The sequence below is a fragment of the Lissotriton helveticus genome, chromosome 10 (genome assembly GCF_964261635.1).
Source record: "Lissotriton helveticus chromosome 10, aLisHel1.1, whole genome shotgun sequence".
NCBI lineage: Eukaryota > Metazoa > Chordata > Amphibia > Caudata > Salamandridae > Lissotriton > Lissotriton helveticus.
The window spans coordinates 817,630,101-817,651,207 of NC_136071.1; the positions used below are offsets into that span (position 1 = coordinate 817,630,101).

The window sequence follows — 21,107 nt, forward strand, 5'->3', positions numbered from 1 at the left end:
TTCACGTGAATCACGTGACCAAACAAGCACACGCATTCACGGCCGCACAGCACATCAAAGGGCTTTGCCCAGCGTGCGCTCTGAGGCTTCTCCTCCCCTAACACGCTTCTCCTCCCCTAATTAATCATGGCTGGCCGGCCGGCCGTACTTTCACAGATGGCCGCATAATTCAACCAATCTGGTGAATCCCCGATAGCACGTGACACTGGACGCTGTAAAGGGAGAGGCTTGCGACGCATGCAGATTTGGCGTGTTATCATCCGCCTTGACCTCGTGCACAACCATTTCTCAACACGTTAGCCATGTAAGTCTCTGCAGCACCTTAAGCCTGTGCCCTTGCAATGCATCGTTTCCATGCTTGACACAAGATGTATGCCCTAGTGTTGTCCTGATAGATTGCTGCTGCCTGCCTTAATAACCCATGGGTGATGGCTGGCCATTTGCCTGTTACTGCTCTTTGCAGGCCTGGGCTGTTTATGTACCTGCAGAGGGCTAGTCTCTCTCTTTCTCTCTTTCTCTTACTCTTTCTCTTTGTTTCCTTCTTTCTTTCATTTTCTCTTTCTTTCTCTCTTTCTCTTTCTCCTCTTTCTCTCTCTCTCTCTCTCTCTTTGTTTCTCTCTTTGTTTCTCTCTCTTTGTTTCTCTTTCTCTCTCTCTTTCTTTCTCTCTTTTTCTCGCTCTCTTTCTCTCTCTCTCTTTCTCTCCATCTCTCTCTCTCTCTCTCCCTTTCTCATTCTTTCGCTCTCATTCTTTCTCTCTCTCTCTCTCTCTCCTTTCCTCTCTTTACTTTCAGTGGTCGTGCAGACTATGCAACAGGGCTAGTAATCTGTGCACCAGGAGACATGCAGTCGAACCACAGGCTGCCGCATCAGCCTCCCTCCCTCCTAATTGCATTTACGGCCGCACAGCACATCAAAGGGCTTCGCCCAGCGTGCGCTATGCGGCTTCTCCTCCCCTAATTAATCATGGCTGGCCGGCCAAACTTTTTTTTCTATGCACTCTAATGCCGTTCCTTCCTTTAGCCTCTTTCTTCCCCATACCACGTCTACCCCATTCCCCGTCTCTCTTCTCTCGAATCTTTCTTCCGGATTCTCCCCTTCCTGTGTATCCTCTGCCTGCATTCACCCTTATATGGCATCTCCTTCTGATTGGGTACAGTCCATGGTATGATATCTGGTGTGTATTTACCGTCCATGGTATGGCAGTTTGCAGCTCTCCTCACTGAGCTGTCCACAGATGGTGTTGTGTTCTATGCCTCATCCGGTTGTTGACTCGAAGCTCCCACGGCTTCTAGGTTACGCACTACCAAGTTTGTTTGTGTCGATGGTTAAGTTACAGCCAGTGACACTGACACCTCTTCACACTTGTGTACATCCCGCCTGTCCTGGGTGGCAAAGCCGGAAGTCTCCTGACAGTTTGCGATCTTGAGCAGAAACAATAAACATAACTAACAAGTACACAAAACTCAGTGCATTTCCTGCTGGCCTCACTGGTCCCAGAGATGCATGCGACCCCTGATTCCCAACGCTCTGAAACAACAGCTACATCAAAATATAAAACGTCAAAAAGGTCGCTCTTTCTGTTGCTCACAAAGTTTGCTATGCAAAAAAGTGCACAGTCCCATAGTAAGGCCAGACTTTCACCGTGCCTTGAACAGAAACCCTCATGTTTGACATTTGGACACCGTATACCACAACAACACATACTTCAAGTGACAAACATGTTATCGTGATCTTTTGTAATCCCAGAGTTAACATAGACACATTCATTTAGCAAGAAGCATTGCTCTCTTAGTAGCCTGTTCTTAACTTTCACTTTACAAATGCTGTTTACTTTCATTAGGGATAATACAGCACAAGCTACTCTTGATACGTACGTATGTAAGGCATGGGGACGATATTAGGATTTTTGTTTACCATAGTAGGGTTACCAGACAAGATTAGAAATGTTGATCACGTTTTACTTAGATAAATTTAAACGTCTGTAAAGCAATAGTTGATAAGTTTAAACAGTAACTCCTTGTTATTAGACAATTGGGTCTCCTAAACAAATACATATGTAACAGAGCTAATATATGTAGTTGCGCATGATGCCCTTCATAAACAAGTGTTGCACAATTAAGGAAACATACATATCAATTATAAACTCAAATTGTGAATAACATTCAGTAACCTCGGTTGCACTCTTTGCCAATAGGTCTCGCAGTAGGAAAGTTGGAGCTATTGGTTTTGTAAATGACATAGCCCTTTATGTTTTTAAAATGAAAACAAAAATAAAAGGCATTGTTATAGCTCCAACTTTCCTACTGCGAAACCTATTGGCAACGCCAGTGCTTGTTTCTCTTGAATTGCTCAGCCCACCGGTAGGTCCGGTCCGGTTCTTCCCTCTTGTCGCTCACAACCTCTGTCCCGCCCCTAATGGTAGAATGGGTGTGTCTTCCACCTGATTTAAACCGCGGGAGTGCAGGCCTCCACCATGCCCGTTGTGGTTTGTTTTTCGATTACAAGAATGTATTTTCAGCAAAACTCCGGGTCTCGGATATTCTTCCGAGCCCTGGGTATGCTGCGCTCTGCGTTTTAAAGTAAGGGGTAATTTGACTGTCCTGGGATTGCCACCATGCCCAATTGTGAAATGTAGTGCGGAAGCCCGTAAAAGCACTCTAGAATCGATCCTTTGATTTCTCTCTCAGTCATCTTGGAACTCGCCATCTTCCCTTTTTTGCCATTCATAGAGCTTCGAGACGCCCGAACCGCGGATGTCCGTCCGTGCCGGATATTTGTTTGCACCTTAAGCCGTGAAACAAGTTGATGGGAAGAAACACCTTCCAACTGTGAATCTCACCTGGAGAGTAAGTATTGCCTTATAGCAGCCATCGCTGGGTTAGAATTTCAGACACCTAGATCCATCGTGTTAGTACTACTTTGGCCCCTAATATATCCTCCATCTTCATTTTAGGTTGGTTGATTCATCCATTTGCTACTGTTTGAAAATCTGTTTACGTAGCTGTTTACTGCCACAATCGGGCAGGCTCTACCCTCCCGGCTTTAAAAGTAAGTTGATTGCTGAGAATTGAGGTACTCTCTGTCATGACTCCCGATATTTGTCCTCGTGACATGACGATTATTGAATGCTTTGCTTTTTCGACAGAGCCCCCAGTTGGTATCTATCGTGTCTATCTCTTGAGAACTGATCCTGTCTACTAAGAAACACGTAATTCCTGACAAAATCTTTCACAGAAGTGTGCGAGATAAACGCCTTGCACCACTCGGATCTGAGGTAAACCGAAAGAGGACCTCCCAGTAGTCAGACAAAAACGTTGAACATGCATGACAGACCCTCGGGTGTTTTAATAGTATGAGTTTTGCAATTGTGAATGTTTCCCCAACTGTTTACACCTTTTCCTCTTGGTTTGATTTATCTTCTCTTATATTTTTCGACTCTACGTTTGTGTGAATGAATACATTTTGTTTTTTATATCAAGGGATTCCTGTGCTTTGTGACCCTGCGGGGCTGATAGTATATCATACTTTGTTTTTCAACAAAAGAATGTTACTGTATCCTGGTCTGCACTTTTTTTAGCTCTCTGTATGCACTCTGTGAATCGAAAGATGTATTTACATTAAAAATGATGGCTATAAGAAGAATAACATGCAAACTTGATTCTGTCTAAAATGCAATTATTTATTATGTGTACGACAGTAAAATAACTCTCACAGAGAAGAAAAGAAAGCTCCATAGCCATATATGATTCTAAATTCTGTTTTTTGTCCATCACAGAGTGGCCGCTGCTTTAATATTGTGTTGCCCCCTTTGCTCCCCATCGTGTACATGCCCTGATGAAGGTGCCGCCGTAGATCAGGCTTGGCACTGAAACGCGCGTCGGCGTGGTGATCGTCTGTTCTGCTAGTTCCATCTTGTTTTCCACAGCTAGTTGCTGAGAGGATACCGCAGAACAACCTCAGTGTATTAGTTCACGATGGGTACTGAGGTCTGTGTATTGTGTTAACTGATGTGTTTGATGGAATATGTGATGCTAGTTTAGTGGAATGATTCTGTCATGATGAATGAAAGATGAGTGGGTGCTTAGGGGTGTCGTATTTATTCCTATTATGATTTAATTCTTGTGATTTGTATATACCTGGATGATGATGTTTTTGTATAGCCTTTGAATCACTTTTATATTCTGAAAATGAAAAATAAAATCATATACTTATTCAAAATCTGTGCGATGAATTAAAATGTGGCGGCCGTGAATATCAGTGAGCTCAAAGTTGTGCTTATTATAACTGTCGGACTCTTTATGAGCCTTTAATTAAAATATAAATGGGTCAGACTTATCTCCCTTGGTTTTTGGTTCTTTTTCCCCTGCCAGTCTGCCCTACATTTATCTCAGGGGCCCCGATCTATATTTGTTACCTTTTTTTTACATGGCCAATTCCATTTTAACCATTTTGCCAGCTTCTTCTCTGCTCATGGAACTATCTATTCTAAAGTGAAATAATCTGTATGGCGTAATCACTGACTCTCTTGTCTTTTTTGAGGTAGTGCAACTGCAGCCCTCCTCCACGACTGATGGAATGAAAAAAAAAACCACATTCAGACGCACACATACACTATGAGAAGGGCAACATTGGCAGTTTTAAGATCCACGGGCAACCTCACGAAAACTGGAACACCTGCTTGAAGCAAAGGCAATAGCACAATGCCACAGTTATCTCTTACTTCCTAAGTTACAGAATTTGACCCAGAGCAGAAAAAAAGTTTTAAGAGAACCAACCAGAGGTTCTAGTATTAGGTTGGGCACACAGTCTTGTTCAGGGGCTGGCAACTTAAAACTGAGAATGAATGGAAAGGGGGGGGGGGGGGGCGATAGCACGCTTGGTCGCTAAACGGGATGGGGCTTGCACCTGGAAACAGCAAAAAAACATCAACTGTCAGGTGTTGGCGTAAGTTGGATGGATTGGTGTGTGCGCCAGGAGAAACCGATTTTCAAAGCTAGAGGTTGTCTTCAAAAGCATGGGCGAATAGGAGGTAAATAATGTAGTTATTTTGAATTGTCGATTTGACCCTGCATTGTTTTGCATTATTAATGGTTGGGCTTGCTATACTGTTGTGCATGTACACTGTACACTTGTGAACTATGTTACTATGTGTCGTGCTGCAAAACATTTAATAAAGTTGGTTATTAAAAACTAAAACAACTCTGAAGTAATACTTCTAGTATACCTAGATGGCCACCAGGCACCTCTGGACATACAATTGCCTATACATTGTTGGGGCATGACCAAAATGTATTGATGAGCTGATCCAAAGTTAGAAAATAATTAGGAGTATTTGGTCATGGCAAAAAAGGGCTGCACTCCACCAGTGCATTATTCACGATGCCTCTTTTATTAAAATATAAAATACCACAAAATAAATATGTAGAATATAAGTTTTATTATTTCAAACAGGTTGCATTTTTTCCTTTCCTTGGTTTGCAGGCGGTTTTATTTTCACCACTCAACTTTCATTCCACGTTAGCTCTTACAAATGTCTGCAATACCAAATTAAGAAATTAATAAAATATTACATATCTGTATGCAAAGCAAAACATCATAAAAGGCCATATAAAAAATACAAGCGAGCCTTCAGGTTTAAATTTATTTACAGCATTAAATATGTTTTTACACCTCAATTTACAGAAGGATATGGAAATTACATAGAGTAACAAACAGAAAAAGGCAATGCACACAGTATTTGAAAATGAGACCTTCATTGCTAAAAAGTAACAAGGAGTACATTTTCTGAATGAAAAACCATGCAGCTCCCAAAACTCAGCTTCGTCTATTAATCTCCTCGACATACCCACTAATAAAATTTCTGTCATCGCAGCTCACACCTAGCCCGGCCAACTGTTAAATACATATGGATTGGAAACGTGAACTGTAAAAACACAACTAAATTATTTGTTTATAATCGTATTCAAATCACCTGTTCAGACCCTGCTGTGTAGAGTTTGCTGAATCCACTGGTTGAGGCACAATTACGTTAGACTCTGAAAGGCAAACCCGGTAATGCAGATAGTCTCTAGATGTGAATTAAACGGCTCTCATTCTAAAACGTTGTCGGAAAGTATTAGTTTATTAGTGGTACGACTCAAGAAATGACGATTATTTTATGGGACCGCAAATCTGCCAGCAATTGTTTTTCGGTTTTCAGTAGTCAATAGAGTCTCCAGTAGATGTTAAAATCTGATGAATGAAAAACTTCAGTATCATTTTACTCAGGTAACTGGTAAAGGTAAGATGCCCTATGAAATGTCAGTTTACGCATAGATTCGCTCATCCTCACCAACATCTAAATTGTCTTCTCAGCTAGAATGACTACAGTAACCTTTTGAAAAGGTTAAAGACTCATACCACACACTGTGGTTGCTCACACACTACCAGTAAATCACATTTTCCACAAAACCACCTTAAAGTTCCACATCAGAGCAGCAAGAAGCAGTAGCATACATGGCAGCAATATATCACTTACAATAATCATGGGAAAAACTAGCATCATAAACACACAGTTAAATCTGGACATAACCAAATGCAGCAAACCCCAACATGCACACAGACCTACAACCAAATTAGAGACAGCAACCCTTTTATAATATATTGAAGCTGTTCATCCGGTGTCTTTCATGACTCTGGAAAGGACTGAAGAGGTCCTGCAACTAAAAAGAATTCTGACTCCAGTCTGTCTACTGGTTTGTTTCAATCTGACGTTCACCCACAAAAGGCAGGAGCGTCTCCCTTTTGAAGCTTTATACAAAGCAGATGGTAAAACGAAAGAAAGATACCCTTCCAGCAGCATTGTCCGTGCTGGCTGCAATGAACTTAGGAGTTCAGTGAAGTGATATTAGGAGCAGAAATATTATTGAGTTTAAAGAGGTGTGCCTTTTCTTTTACACCAAACAAAGGAAAAGAGAACACCCCTGACACAGCAACAGATCATTGGAATTACTTTACTTGCTATTGTTTCCTCGAGAGCGAGTGCATCCTTTATTAGACTGCCATCCCCCTTTCAAGTAGATTATGGCCGGCAAATATTTTTGCTGGGGCTCGATCCTCCCAAGTGTATGTGAGATGGGATCGGATAGTGTATATTGCACTGGAAGTGAGAAATCACACGTCCAAGATGGAAACTGGCTTGGTTGGGGGAGCTGGGGGGGGGGGGCGTGGGGCTTGCAAATATACTGATATTGCTTTACATTGGAGCAGGACTAGAGGAAAATCTGCAGAGCCCCCAGGCACAGTCACAAGGTGATTGCAAGCCCGGAATGAGGAGATGAGGAATGATCTGCTCAGACTGACTGCGCAGGATGAAGCATGCCCCAACAGGATCTAGCCACATGGTGCTACGTTAGACCTTTAAGTTTCAAGAGACAGACGAATTATCAATGTAAGTGTACAACACTTAAAAAGCAAATGGTGAGGCTCAAACTCAATTGAAAACGATAAACTCACTGCACATAGTAAATTAAATGAGGGAGAAAGCCTTAAACTAGCACCAAATGAAATTAGCCAATCTCCTCAGACAATTTGAAAACGAGCTTAGCAGCTGAGCGGATTCAGAAGGCCTAACAAACCAGGAGAAAAAAATATATATATAATGAATGTGGCCATGTAACAAAGGCTTTAAAGGCTGATGTAGGGAAGAGCCTGAACCTGCATCAAAAGGCAGCAGTTTGTAACTTTTCAAGTATGCAGTAGTACTCATTCGGTGAACATTGGGGGGGTGGAGGGGGAACGGAGGAAAATCTGATACACTGCTCAACTCACCAACCAGCTCTTTAAAAATATTTATGAAAAGAAAGAAAAATGATCTTCCCTTTATGGGGGTTACAACGCATTTTATTTCCACAGTTAAAACATTTTTTTCCCCATATCTCCAATCCTTTGCATCAATGCAATAGCGAGCATATTGGTGATTTATGAGTCCTATGGCAATGGTCGATGCAGGACCCGAGGCACTGACAGATAGACTGCTAGATATGGACAGAAAGAGTAAGGGGCTCACACACCCATGCATACATACAAACACAAAATATTCACAGGCTGCTTAAATCCTTGCATCAAACACCACCTTTGCATGATCATGTCAGGATACCTGAAGCCACCAAGAAATCAAAAACAATGAGTAAAAAGTCGACAACTTTCCACAAGTTTCCATAACGTTCTTTGTAGATAGGCGATCTTACACTGAGATAGTTCCTCTATACAGCTCTACTTTTTCGCCTACAATGCTTTATTAAAAAAAAATGTGATTATTTTATAAAATTAAAGTTGAACTTAATTGAAAAGCCAGCTGTCATCACCACACCCCTCACCATCTGTTTTCAAATTGCCGAAGTTTAAGAGTTAGAAGAAACAATAATTTGAAAACGGAGTCATACAGGGTTGGATAGCAGCTGTGGCTATTAGGCAGGGTCGCTTTCTACAACCCACAACACAACATCACCCCAGCCGAACCACCTTCTTTGGGTACTGGCAGGTCTAAGCAGATCTGCAAAGAGAAAGAAAGTATCACTTTGCTTCTGAAGCCACCTAGAAGTCTTGAACAGCTGAGGTGAAGATACCCAACGTAGAGAAAGGCTCATATGCCTTAAGGAAATGGCTACTCGGCAGACATGTTGGCCTAATTCTTCAAAGTATTCATTCTCCAGACTAGGGCTTCAGTTAGTTTAAAAGCGCTACCAGCAAGTCCCTTAACAGAGAACACAGACATTTAGTTTTTAACAAAGGTGGTTGGTTCCCTTTAACTGAAACCATAAATGATTCAGTTTAAGAGATACACTGGACTGCATTTTATTTCAAGCAAAAATGTTTTGAGGAAGACATGCTGGAGTGGTAGCATTTCTGAGCAAACTGAAGCACCAAAGCCACCACCACAATCACACATAAGTGTAAGATGCTACTGAGGTCACCAAGACACTATGGGCAATGTCCTGAGAATTTCTTCATGTGTGTATATCTCTTTTCGCCAGGACACTTACAGAAGTCTTTTTTAAAATAAATGGCAAACTATGAAATTGTAACAACTATCTTGAGTTCAGCATTTGGGTGTACTTAGAAGGGGAATGAACATACATTGCAGAAACAATGCTTTACAATGCACTGCAAGAGTGACATAGTTCTATGGACAAGAAACCCTACACGAGCATATATCATTGCAGCTCCAGTTTTTTCCCCTCAAGGATCATCCGGATTTCTTTGGCATCCAAAGTCTCATAGGTTAGCAATGCTTCCGCTAAGTTTTTGTGCTCCTTTGCGCGTGTTTTCAAGATTGCTTGAGCTCGTTCATATGAATCCTGATAAGAGAAAAAATATAAATGAAATGTTAGGAGGAGGATATCACTTAGAAAGTTACAATAACATTTCAGTATATATGGGCATTTCACCTGGGACGCAAACAAAAGCAGACACTTATAAATACGTGGAAGTAAAGAAAGTCTTGATATCTTTGTGGTGCTAATAGGGGAGTTCCTGGTGAATCAATACAAAAGACAGAATTTACATTTGAAGCACCTAGCAATAAAAAAGCCTTTATAAAAAGGAGACCTCACAAACCATACTAGTTCTGTAAATACGCCCATAGTTTGGTTTTCTAACAAACTTGCGGGATTCCATCAGTCGGATCAAAGGGCAAAAATTGCATTTGGGTAGCATATGTAAAGCTTCACATAAGTATAACTTTACAACTCCCCCATGTGGCGATGACCTCAATCCGAGTACCGTGCTAGCATATCAGGATGTTTCTGATGACAGCATGACAAAGAAAGCAGCAGAAGTATCTGAACAAAACAACATAGCATGAGAGAACACTTGACTACTCCACTATGTACAGCGTGCGCACTAAAATAAACTGGTTCCCGCGTAGTTGCACAAGTTACTACTTGTGTAACGATATATCTGTAAGAGACATTAGTTAGTATTAAATTCCTTACCTTAGAATATCCCCAGGCGTCAGACTGGATCCGGAAATTTTTGCGTAGCAGTACCCTTGCGAGCGTCGGTAGGTGTCGTCTGCGGCTCTGCGTCCGTCGTCGGACTACTTAGACGCCGCCTCCGCGTGCTGACGTCAGTTCTTAGACACAGCTTTTCCGCGCCAGAAACGCAGAGCCATGTTAAAAAACCAACACTGGTGCCATTGAAACTAGGGCCCTGAAAGGGGAGAACCCTAACCCTAGATATTGATTCGCAGAACGGGGAGGATGGGTGGGTCGGTAAGGAATCTAATACTAACTAATGTCTCTTACAGATATATCGTTACACAAGTAGTAACTTGTACATCTGCAAGAGACACGTTAGTATTAGATTCCTTACCTTAGAATAGATACCCCAGCAATACCAACCCCGGTGGTGGGTCTGCGAACCAATAATCACACCAGAAAGCCCTGGAGGACGGAACGGCCAAAGAAGCCATCCCTCCGGACTTGGCTGTCCAGGCAGATGTGTCTAGCAAACGTGTGCAGCGATGCCCACGTAGCTGCCTGACAGATGTCTTGTAAGGGCACACCCCTGCCCAGGGCAGTGGTAGTCGCCGTGGCTCGGGTAGAATGAGCCCGCAATCCGACAGGGGGCTCCTTCCTAGCCAAGGAGTAGCATGCCTGGATACACAAGATGATCCACCGGGAGATGGTCCTCTTGTGCACTGCTTTTCCCTTCTTAGCGCCCACGTAACCAACAAAGAGTTGGTCATCCACCCGGAACTGGCGTGTGCGATCCAAATAAAATGAGAGCGCACAATTTGGGTCCAGACGGTGGAGCCGCTCTTCCTCTTTAGAGGGATGCGGTGGCGGGAAGAAGGTTGGCAAAGTGATAGACTGCCCGATGTGGAAGGCCGTGACAACCTTGGGCAGGAAAGAAGGTTTGGTACGCAGCACCACTTTGTCCGGATGGACAGAAAGGAAAGGTGAAATACAAGAAAGGGCCTGGAGCTCACTCACTCTCCTGGCAGAGGTGATGGCAACCAGGAAAGCAGTCTTCAAAGTCAGAAGGCGAAGAGGACAGTTGTGAAGTGGCTCAAAGGGAGCGCACATCAGAAACGTAAGAACCAGGTTCAAGTCCCACTGAGGCATCACAAACGGAACAGGAGGAAACGTGTGTGTGATGCCCTTAAGAAATCTATTTACAATAGGGGACTTGAACAAAGAAGGTTGATCAGGCAGCCTGAGAAAGGCTGAAAGGGCAGAAAGGTAGCCCTTGATAGTGCCCAGAGCAGAGCCCTGCTGGGCAAGAGAAAGAAGGAAGAGAAGAACCTCAGAAAGAGGGGCAGCAAGAGGATCCACAGCCTTTGCTGTGCACCATGCCACAAATCTGTTCCACCTGCAGGCGTATACCGACTTTGTGGAGGGACGCCTGGCTGCCAGAATGACGTTACAGACTTCAGGAGGCAAGTCAAATGGCCTCAACTGTCGCCGCTCAATCTCCAAGCATGGAGGTGGAGACTGGACAGGTTCGGGTGGAGGACCGTCCCCTGCTGCTGCGACAGAAGGTCCTCCTGAAGAGGCAGACGAACCGGGGGATCGACTGACATACTGAGTAGCTCTGGATACCAGTACCTTCTCGCCCAGTCCGGAGCCACAAGGATGACTTGGGCCCGGTCACGCTTAATCTTCTTCAGCACTCTGGCCAGAAGTGGTATAGGCGGAAAGGCGTACAACAGACCGCAACTCCACTCGCGACGAAAAGCGTCTCCGAGCGAGTGCCGCCTTGGAAATTCCAACGCGCAGAACAGATGACATTGCGCGTTCTCTTCGGTGGCGAATAGATGTAACCAAGGCTCTCCCCATTGTTGAAAGAGGCCTTGCGCCACGTCCGAGTTCAGACGCCATTCGTGATCCATCATGCACCGACGGCTGAGCTCGTCCGCCCTGGCGTTCAGAGAACCTGCCAGGTGTTGAGCCACCAGGGTCACACCCTGGCGTTCCAGCCATTGCCAAAGGCGCAGAGCCTCCTGGCAAAGGGTCCACGACCCCACCCCGCCCTGTTTGTTGCAGTACCACATGGCGGTGGTGTTGTCCGTGAACACCTGCACTACACTCCCCCGGACAGAGGGGAGGAATGCCTTCAGTGCTAGACGAATCGCCCGCAGCTCCAACAGGTTGATGTGGAGCCGGGCCTCCGCCGGAGACCAGAGGCCTCTGATCTCCGCCTCTCCCATGTGGCCTCCCCAGCCCTGGAGGGACGCGTCCGTCACAACTACGTGCTCCGGTTGGGGAAGGGAGAGGGATCTGCCGCTGACCCAATCGCGGTCCGTGAGCCACCACTGCAGCTGTCTCGCAGTGCCCTCCGAGATCAGGACGTGGTCGGATAGGTTGCCCTGATGCTGGGCCCACTGAAACTTCAGGTCCCACTGCAGAGCCCGCATCCGCCACCTGGCGTGATGCACCAGAAGGATGCAGGAGGCCATCAGCCCCAGAAGCCGCAGCGTCAACCTGACCGAGACCCGGAATAAAGGCTGAAAGATGGGAATCAGAGCCTGAATATCCCGGACCCGCTGTTCGGGCGGATAAACCCGAAACTGCGCCGAGTCTAGAACCGCTCCGATGAAGAGGAGCTTCTGAGAGGGGTACTTGGCTGTCTGTGCACTGAGTGGTGCTTGGCTGGTGTTGTGTTTGTGGAGTGGCGCTTGGCTGGTGGTGTGTGTGGAGTGGCGCTTGGCTGGTGGTGTGCGTGGAGTGGTACTTGGCTGTCTGTGCACAGAGTGATGTTTGGCTGGCGGTGTGTGTGGAGTGGCGCTTGGCTTGCGGTGTGCGTGGAGTGATGCTTGGCTGGTGGTGTCTGTGGAGTGGCACTTGGCTGTCGGTGTGCGCTGAGTGGTGTTTGGCTCGCGGTGTGCATGGTCTGGTGTTTGGATGGTGGTGTGCGTGGAGTGGCGCTTGGCTGGCGGTGTGTGTGGAGTGGCGCGTGGCTGTCTGTGCACGGAGTGGTGCTTGGCTTGCGGTGTCCGTGGAGTGGCGCTTGGCTTGCAGTGTCCGTGGAGTGGTGCTTGGCTGGTGGTGTGTGTGGAGTGGTACTTGGCTGGCGGTGTGCGCTGAGTGGTGTTTGGCTGGCGGTGTGCATGGTCTGGTGCTTGGATGGTGGTGTGGGTGGACTGGCGCTCGGCTGGCGGTGTGTGAGTAGTTACTTTCTGTTGGTCACTACACACACTGCTAGTTGAGTGACACTCCACGCAGTCCATCATTTTGTGTAGTTGCAATGTCAGAAATGTGAGCGTGTGAAAGTGATGGGCCCTTGAATGGCGCTGTCTGCTGGTGTGAGTGTTGAAATGTGATGGGTCCGCGGCTCGCGGTGTGAATGTTTTGTATGTGTCACACGTACGAAAGGTGTATGAATGGCCTGTAAAGAGGTTGGTGCCTTGACGTGGCTTTACAGCTCACAAGCTCAGAGTCAGTGGTTCAGTTTATCATACTTTCAATTATATGCAGTGTATTTCATTTTTGTGAAATTACTTGCGAATACAATTGTATGTACTGAATCATCACTCACCCTCGTGCCACATCCAACCAGTATGTGTGTGTGTGCTTGCGGATTAGATGGCTGTGCAGTAATATTTGTCTTTTTTCTCATTCTGAAGTAGGGTGTACCTTGTCCCTTATTGTGATTGTTGTAATGTGTTGCTTTTCCTTCCGGATGGTGTCAATGGTATGGTTTGTATCAGGTATGAAAGGTGCGTGAATGGCCTGTAAAACGGTTGGTGGCTTGTCGTGGCTTTACAACTCACGAGTTGCGAGTCACTGGTTCAGTTTTTATGCATTTATTTATTGACAGGGCATTTCATTTTTTTGAAATATCTTGTTAATAAAATTTTATGTACTGAACCATCACTCGCCCTCGTGCCAAATCCAACCTGTATGTGTGTGTCTTTGAGGAATAGATAGCCGTGCTTGAATGTTTGACTTTTGAGTAACTCTGTTAAGGTGTACATTATAGCTATAAATAACTTACTAAATTTAGATATTATTGTTAAACCATGGGAGTATATGGTCATGTCTTTCTGGTGAATTCTATTGTTGTTTTTTATCCACAATCTCCTACAAACTTGAAATTGTCTGTCACAATTTCCATGCAATATTGTCCCAAGAGTCGCACGCTCTCAAATTGAAAACTCAATTCATTCAAAACAATTTGGTTTTGCAAGGGGGTTCCCATGAGTTTTTGGCACGGGGCTTGACGGGCATCTTTGGAAACTACCAAACCAAAACAGTTCTGAAAACTAGACTAGGGGAGTCCAGGGAGCTATGGCATGCGTGGGTCCCCCAATGTTTTCCTACCCAGAAATCCCTGCAAACCTTAAATTTAGGTTAAAAAACCCACTTTTCCATACATTTTAGGGTGGGATCTCCCTGCCGGCACAAATGTCCTACCACCCAGCGTTCCCCTTGTTCTCCCGAGTAAAATGATACCTCACTTGTGTGGGTGGGCCAAAGGCCTGTGACTAAGGTGGGGTGCTTAATTTGTCAAACCTAAATACTACATTTTTTATAAATTCATTTTTAGCCTGTTCTGCTTTGGGGCACCCACACAAGTGAGGTATCATTTTACTCGGGAGAACAAGGGGAACGCTGGCTGGTAGGACATTTTTGCCGGCACGGAGATCCCACGGAAAAAAGTTTGGAAAAGTGATTATTTTACCTAATTTTAAGGTTTGCAAGGAATTCTGGGTAGGAAAACATTGGGGGACCCACGCATGCCATACCTCCCTGGACTCCCCCGGGTGTCTAGTTTTCAGAACTGTTTGGGTTTGGTAGTTTCCAAAGATGGCCGCCGAGCCCCGGGCCAAAAACTCAGGTGCCCCTCCCCAAAAATCAAGGTAGTTTTGCTATAGGGTATTTTAAATTCTCCACCGGACGACTTGGACCTTTTACTGTTGCAGCCACTATGCCTACCCACGCAAGTGAGGTACCATTTTTTTCGGGAGACCCAGGGGAACGCTGGGTGGGTGGAAATTTGTTGATCCACGCAGATTCCAGAACTTTCCACCACAGAAATGTGAGGAAAATTTGTTTTTTTTGTCAATTTCTTAGCTTTGCAAGGGATTCTGGGTAACAGAACCTGGTGGTAGGCAGTCGAGTCACCCCATCCTGCATTCCCCTGGGTGTCTAGTTTTCAAAAATGAATAGGTTTGCTAGGTTTCCCTAGGTGCCGGCAGAGCTAGGGTTCAAAAACTACAGCTAGGCACTTTGCCATAAAAGGGTCAATTTTTAACTGCAAAATTGAGGTGTGACCACGTCGCATTTTGAGCCGTTTCCTGTCGCAGGCACAAGGCGGACCCAAACAAGCGAGGTACCGTTTTTATCGGGAGACTTAGGGTAATTCAGATTTGTAAATCAACTGTTATTACCAATTGAGTTTTCATGCTTTTCTCCCTTCCCAATGAAAGACATTGTGTAAAAAAAAAATCTTTTTAAAAAATGACCAATAATTCTCATGCTAGTATGAGTATTCCCAATTTTGAAAATGTGCAATTATATACTGTTTCTAAACTCTATAATTTGTACCCAATTCAGAAATACATAGGTGTCTTTCATACAGATTTTTCCATGTATACATTTTCCAAGAAAAAGTGCTCTATACCCAGTAAATAAAAAAAAAATACCATTGCAAGTTGCTGCTCAGTTTTTGGATCTGGGTTCGTTGGGTTCTTGGTGAAACTACAAGTCCTATATATCCCCACAACCAGGAAGATCTAACGGATGTAATGGTATATTGCTTTCCAAGAGCTGTCAAAATTACAAGAAGTTATAGGTGAAAACGTTGAGACAAACGGCTGTTTTTTTTCAAAAATTTTTCAAATATTCCTATATTTAACTGTTAGTTTCTATAAAGAAACCTTCATGGATTTAGAATTCAGAATTTTGTCTACTTTTCGAAAATGTATACCCAAATCGGCAAAAAAAGGCTTAGCACATGAGGGGAAAAGGCCTAGCAGCAAAGGGGTTAAGCATTCCAAAGCAGAGTCCACCTCCTTACTGAATAGACTGGACCCATTAAAGGGCATGTTAATCAAAAGGCGGCACAATGATAGAAAATACAGTGGATCTCATTCAAACATGTCAATAAAGAACCACACAGGTGCCAACCACCCTGCCAAGGCAATTCATGTTATCAAAACTTGTGTGGATAACAGATTTTGTTGCATTTTGCCCATCAGGCACTGTCTGGGCCAAACACGCCCCAAGATCTTCCAGGACTGTCGGCAAGATCTGGCTAGCCATGTCCCAAAGAGCATTGGTGTATCAGCCTCACAGCAAGACTGCGTTTACAGACTACAATGCCTGATTGGCAGGAAACATTTGTGTGTCAAGGGCATCAATCCTTTCAAATATTCGATCTGGAGGAGAGGTGGGAATAGAATAAGGGTTCACTTTGCTGGTCAAGGCCTTCACAATAAGGTTCTCTGGAGTGGGATGCTGGTGAGAAAATCTGGATCAACATGTGCAAGGAGGACTTTGATGTCTGGCCACCTACCTGCTCACACACGGGCAAAAACTGTTTCGATAAGGTAGCCATCAGATTATCTGTGAAGCCATCATTAAACACAAGTAAAGGCTCGAATGTTGCCAGCGATGGCTGCAGAATTTCGGTTAAAACATTTATTTTACTCTCAACAGAGGGCAGCGGTACATTTAGCACTTTGGCTGCTCTATGAATCACCACTGCAAATGAGGCACTCTTTTGTTGGTGGTCCGTGTAGTGTGGCAAGCTCGGTATCAGGAAAGGTGTTAAACACACTGGTGCTCTGTAAACCAATATGTAAGGCATCATCAGTGCAATGAAGGAGTAGCAAACCATCCCTCACACTATCAACATCCATGGGTGCCCATTGCTGTGGCACAGAGACAGAACCAAAAAGATCATAGAGCCTCTGTTGATAGGTGGGATGGGGTATAGGCACAGCGTTAGAGTCAGGCTGCAATACAACCAGTTTCGCTTTTGTAATTTCATAACACAACATCAATAGAACTCGGGCTAATGGCAGTTTGTTGTCTGTCATGGGTATTAGCACCAACTCATCACCTATGGTGGGGGGCGATGGCCCTGCATTGTGGTAGTGAGAACTGATGGGGATTGTGAGGCTGGAGTAGAGGGCTGTGCCGGGGTCGAATCCGGGTCTGGTAACAGGTCCCAAAGGGACGGACAGCACCAAGGAGGGACCCACTGATACTAAACTCACTAGAAGTCCCTGCAATTCCATGAGGCTCAGTGGGAGTTGGAAGTGTACATGGCGCCTTGAAGGCCTCAGTCTGCTATATTGTGCACAATAGCCCAAGGAATGGGGCACACCGGTAAGTTGAGGAATCTGCTCAATGAATGGGGACCACAGCACAATGCAGCTTACATCCTGATGCCCTTGCGCCTCCTTCTTGGAGTCTGAGTGGCAGGATTTAGTTGAGTCCTCCTTTGCATTTTTAGGTTGGAATTGGATTTACCAGAAGGCTTTGATTGGGAAGTGGAACAGTTGCAGAGAGGCCCTGGGACCAGATCCTCAACTTGGAGCAGAATCTATATGAAGACCTCAACTTCTTCTTGAGCTTTGTGACAATGCTTCACTCCCTGGTTTTGAACCGGAATGTGTGACGGTACACTTTCACAACCCCTAAGAGTAGTGTCAGAACCCAGGCACCAAAGATGCACTTTGCAGCTGATCTGTAACCAACATCTGTGTTCTGCAGTTGCGGCACGGCTTGTTCCGGTCATTTTTGGTGGTGATATAATTCCCTAACACATTGTGAGAAGTTTTGAAGTCATTCAAAAACCAGACAATTTGTGAGCAGAGGTCTGTACTGGCATTAGAAGACAAAGAAAGAAAGGAACTGATACCACCATGCTGGGGAACCATTATTATTAGACTTTGCTCAGTCACTTACATGGCTGTATAGAGTCAACACAGAGCAGTACTACATCACCCAGCGGTGCACAGGAAAACTTCAATGAAAAATCATTAGATCTAGTCTGGCACCTGGGAAATATTCTTAAGCGAGGAAGAAAACAAGTTACTTACCTGTAACTGTAGTTCTCCAGTATTGAAAGCTTTCATAGATTCCCATGCTTGAATCGTTCCCAGTCATTGAGATGGGAGTCCCCGATACATCAAAAGAGCAATGCTTAAATCAATATCAAGCAGAAAAAAGGCCTCAACCCATTTCAGTTTTGTAACCCATAACTCTCGTTATGCAAAATAGACGAAAAATAATTCTTGCACCAATCAGGACCCTTCACCCTCTAGAACAATCCTGAGAGAACCTTAGACCTTCAGAGTTTCCAAGCACTTGTGACCAAGATAACCCTGTATAAAATCGAAAGGATGAGCCTCTCTGGGAAAGAGGGCAGGTCGCATGTGAATCTATGAAAGCTTCCAATACTGGAGAACTACAGTTACAGGTAAGTAACTTGTTTTCTTACTCCAGTATTTCAACTTTCATATAGTCACATGCTTGTATCAGAGTAGCTAGCAGTTCGTAGCACATTTTATTCTGCATCTACATGAACGCATGCAAGAGCATGCTTTACATTGTCAAGAATAGTTTTACATGAAAACCAAATCTATAGCCCCACAACTGATCAATGCTCCATGCTTAACATCTATAATTGTAAACACCGTAGAAAATAAACATTTCTTTGGGAAACCACCATATTATAAACCTCTACACAAAGAAAAATGCATCAAAAATAAAACGTGCACCTTCTTACAGTATAAAGGAAGGAGGGATGAAGGAGAGAGCTCAATGTCACTGGAAAAGGTTCTTCAGCACTGCCTGTCCCACTGCCACATCATTGTTAGCGTCTGAGTCCAAGCATTAATGACTGGTGAAGGTGAGTGTACTCTTCCAGGTAGCAGCCCTGCATATGTCCTGGATAGGTACTCCAGCAAATAACGCAGTGGATGTAGATACTGCTCTCGTTGAATGAGCAAGCTCCCGTGCTATCAGAGGCTTCCCTGCTGCTTGATGGCAATACTAAATTGCACTCGAGATCCATCGAGAATCCCCCTTTTGGAAAGAGGACAGTTCTTTCGGGCACGCGGAAGGAGACAAACAGCTGTGATTACTTGCGAAAAGCCTTTGTTCTTTGTAGATAACATTTTAGACAACGCTGGATGTCCAGCGAATGAAGAGTTCTTTCCGCTGCCGTAGTCAGTTGAGGTAAGAACCTCTGGAGGATAAAAGGTTCATTAAAGTGAACGGCAAATGGTACTTTGTGTATAAACTCCAATTTTTCGACGGTCCATTCAAACCTCTTTAAACCACAGAAATGGTTCCTATATGTCAGTGCCTGAATCTCCCTGATTCTCTTGGCCAATGTCAGTGCCAGAAGAAGAGCCACCTTCCAGGAAAGGAACTTTAGGTCCACTCTATGAATGGGTTCAAAGGGATGTTCCATGAGTTGTGATAATACTTTATTAAGCTGCCAGTGAGGTGGCGGAGGCTTAACCGGAGGAAAAGTATGCAATAATCCTTTCATGAACTGTTTTATGATTCTCTCCGACCATAACAATGGTCCTGGGATGTCCTCCTACAATGGGGTATAGCAGCCAGATGTACTTTTATTGACGCATGTGCTAACCCAGATTTTTTTAATAGTAGAACGGAAGGACAAATCTCATGAGACGGGGATCTTAGAGGATGAACATTAGAATCCCGGCACCATAAACAGAAACTTCTCCATTTCATCCTGTAGGTCTTATTTGTACTTTGTGCTCGGGCATTTGAGAGAATATTCCTGCAATCAGATGGAAGTTCTAGATGGTAAAATTCAGTGTTCAGGAGCCATGCTGCGTAGCGTAGTGACTTGGGATCTGGATTTAGCACTTGTCCCTGCAACATCGTCAGGAGAGATGGAATGTTGAAAGAAAATCGGTTGCATCTAAGAAAGAAGGAGAATCTCTGTGAACCAATGTTGTCTGGGCCACCATGGAACTATCAGAATTATCTTGCACGGCTCTCTTGATCTTCATGAGTAGTCGTGGTAGAAGGGGAATCGGCAGAAAGGTGTAGGCAAAGACGCCTGTCCATGCCATCAAAAATGCATTTCCCCAGGATCCCGGTTGGTGAAGCCAACTTGCAAAGAAATGGCATTTCTTGTTCTGAGCTGTCGCAAAGAGGTCTACTGTTGGTTTGTCCCATCTTAGAAATGCGGTCTAGGGTTCCTCGATGGATCTCTCACTCGTGGCAGGTTGATTTGAGTCTGCTTAATGTGTCTGCTTTGACATTTTGATCCCCCGGAAGGTGTTCTACCTTCAGTGAGATTCCATTTTGAACAGCCCATCTCCAGATGCTCTGGGCCTACTGAGACAGGCGGAGAGATATTGTGCTGCCCTGCTTGTTGAGATAATACATTGCTGTTGTGTTGACTGTCCTGACCAGCACCTTCTAGTTCCTTATCCTCAGCAGAAACGCCAGCAATGCTAATCTCACTGCTCTGAGCTTCAGTAAATTGATGTGAAGTTGCTGGTCTCGACTCTGCCGACACCCACTGATCTGGCGGTCTTGAAGGAAGGATCCCCAACCTTCCAAGGAAGCATCGCTGGTGATCACCTGTGGAGCTGGCATGGTGAGAAAAGAAAGACTGATGGAAGTATTCTGGTGTCGGATCCACCAAGATACGGCCTGGTTCATACCTTGCGTGACCGCAATGACATCCTCGAAGGTACCTACTGCTTGACGCCATTGCAGATCCAGTTCTTGGACGCATCCTTAACCTGCAGAAGGGAACGAGAGGGATGCATGATGACATTGTCCCCAGGAGTGAGTTGTAGCATGGTACTGAAAGTGACTTTCTTTTTGCGAATGCTTGGGACAGTGAGATTAGTTTCTTTTGTCTCTCGAGAGAAGGAAACGCCCTGTTTATTGTGGTGTCCAGAATTGCCCCTAAGAAAGTAATGCTCCTGGATGGATGGAGAGACGATTTTTCCTTGTTCAGAGTAAGGCCTAATTCGACAAATAGTTTTGTACATGCCACTGTGGACAACTGAGCAGCTGCGTGTGAAGGTGCTTTGATCAACCAATCGTCCAGGTACGGAAACATTTGATGTCTCTGCTCCCTCAGAAAAGCTGCTACTGGAGCCAGACAT

General features: G+C 44.8%; 1 protein-coding gene and 1 long non-coding RNA gene across 2 annotated transcripts in view; one reads left to right on the forward strand and one right to left on the reverse strand.

Moving 5' to 3' along the window:
* The first annotated feature begins 2,591 nt into the window (after positions 1-2,591).
* LOC144785499 (uncharacterized) lies at positions 2,592-3,342 on the forward strand. Its single transcript, XR_013601932.1, has 3 exons — positions 2,592-2,847; positions 2,955-3,049; positions 3,147-3,342. It is a non-coding gene; the product is annotated as an uncharacterized LOC144785499 (long non-coding RNA).
* Positions 3,343-5,419: 2,077 nt separating this feature from the next.
* YME1L1 (YME1 like 1 ATPase) overlaps positions 5,420-21,107 on the reverse strand; it is a 478,651-nt gene continuing 462,963 nt past the window's right edge. Inside the window, exon 19 of the mRNA XM_078663402.1 lies at positions 5,420-9,339. Coding sequence (XP_078519528.1) covers positions 9,196-9,339 — 144 coding nt within the window. The 3' untranslated portion in view covers positions 5,420-9,195. The remainder of the gene's footprint in view (positions 9,340-21,107) is intronic.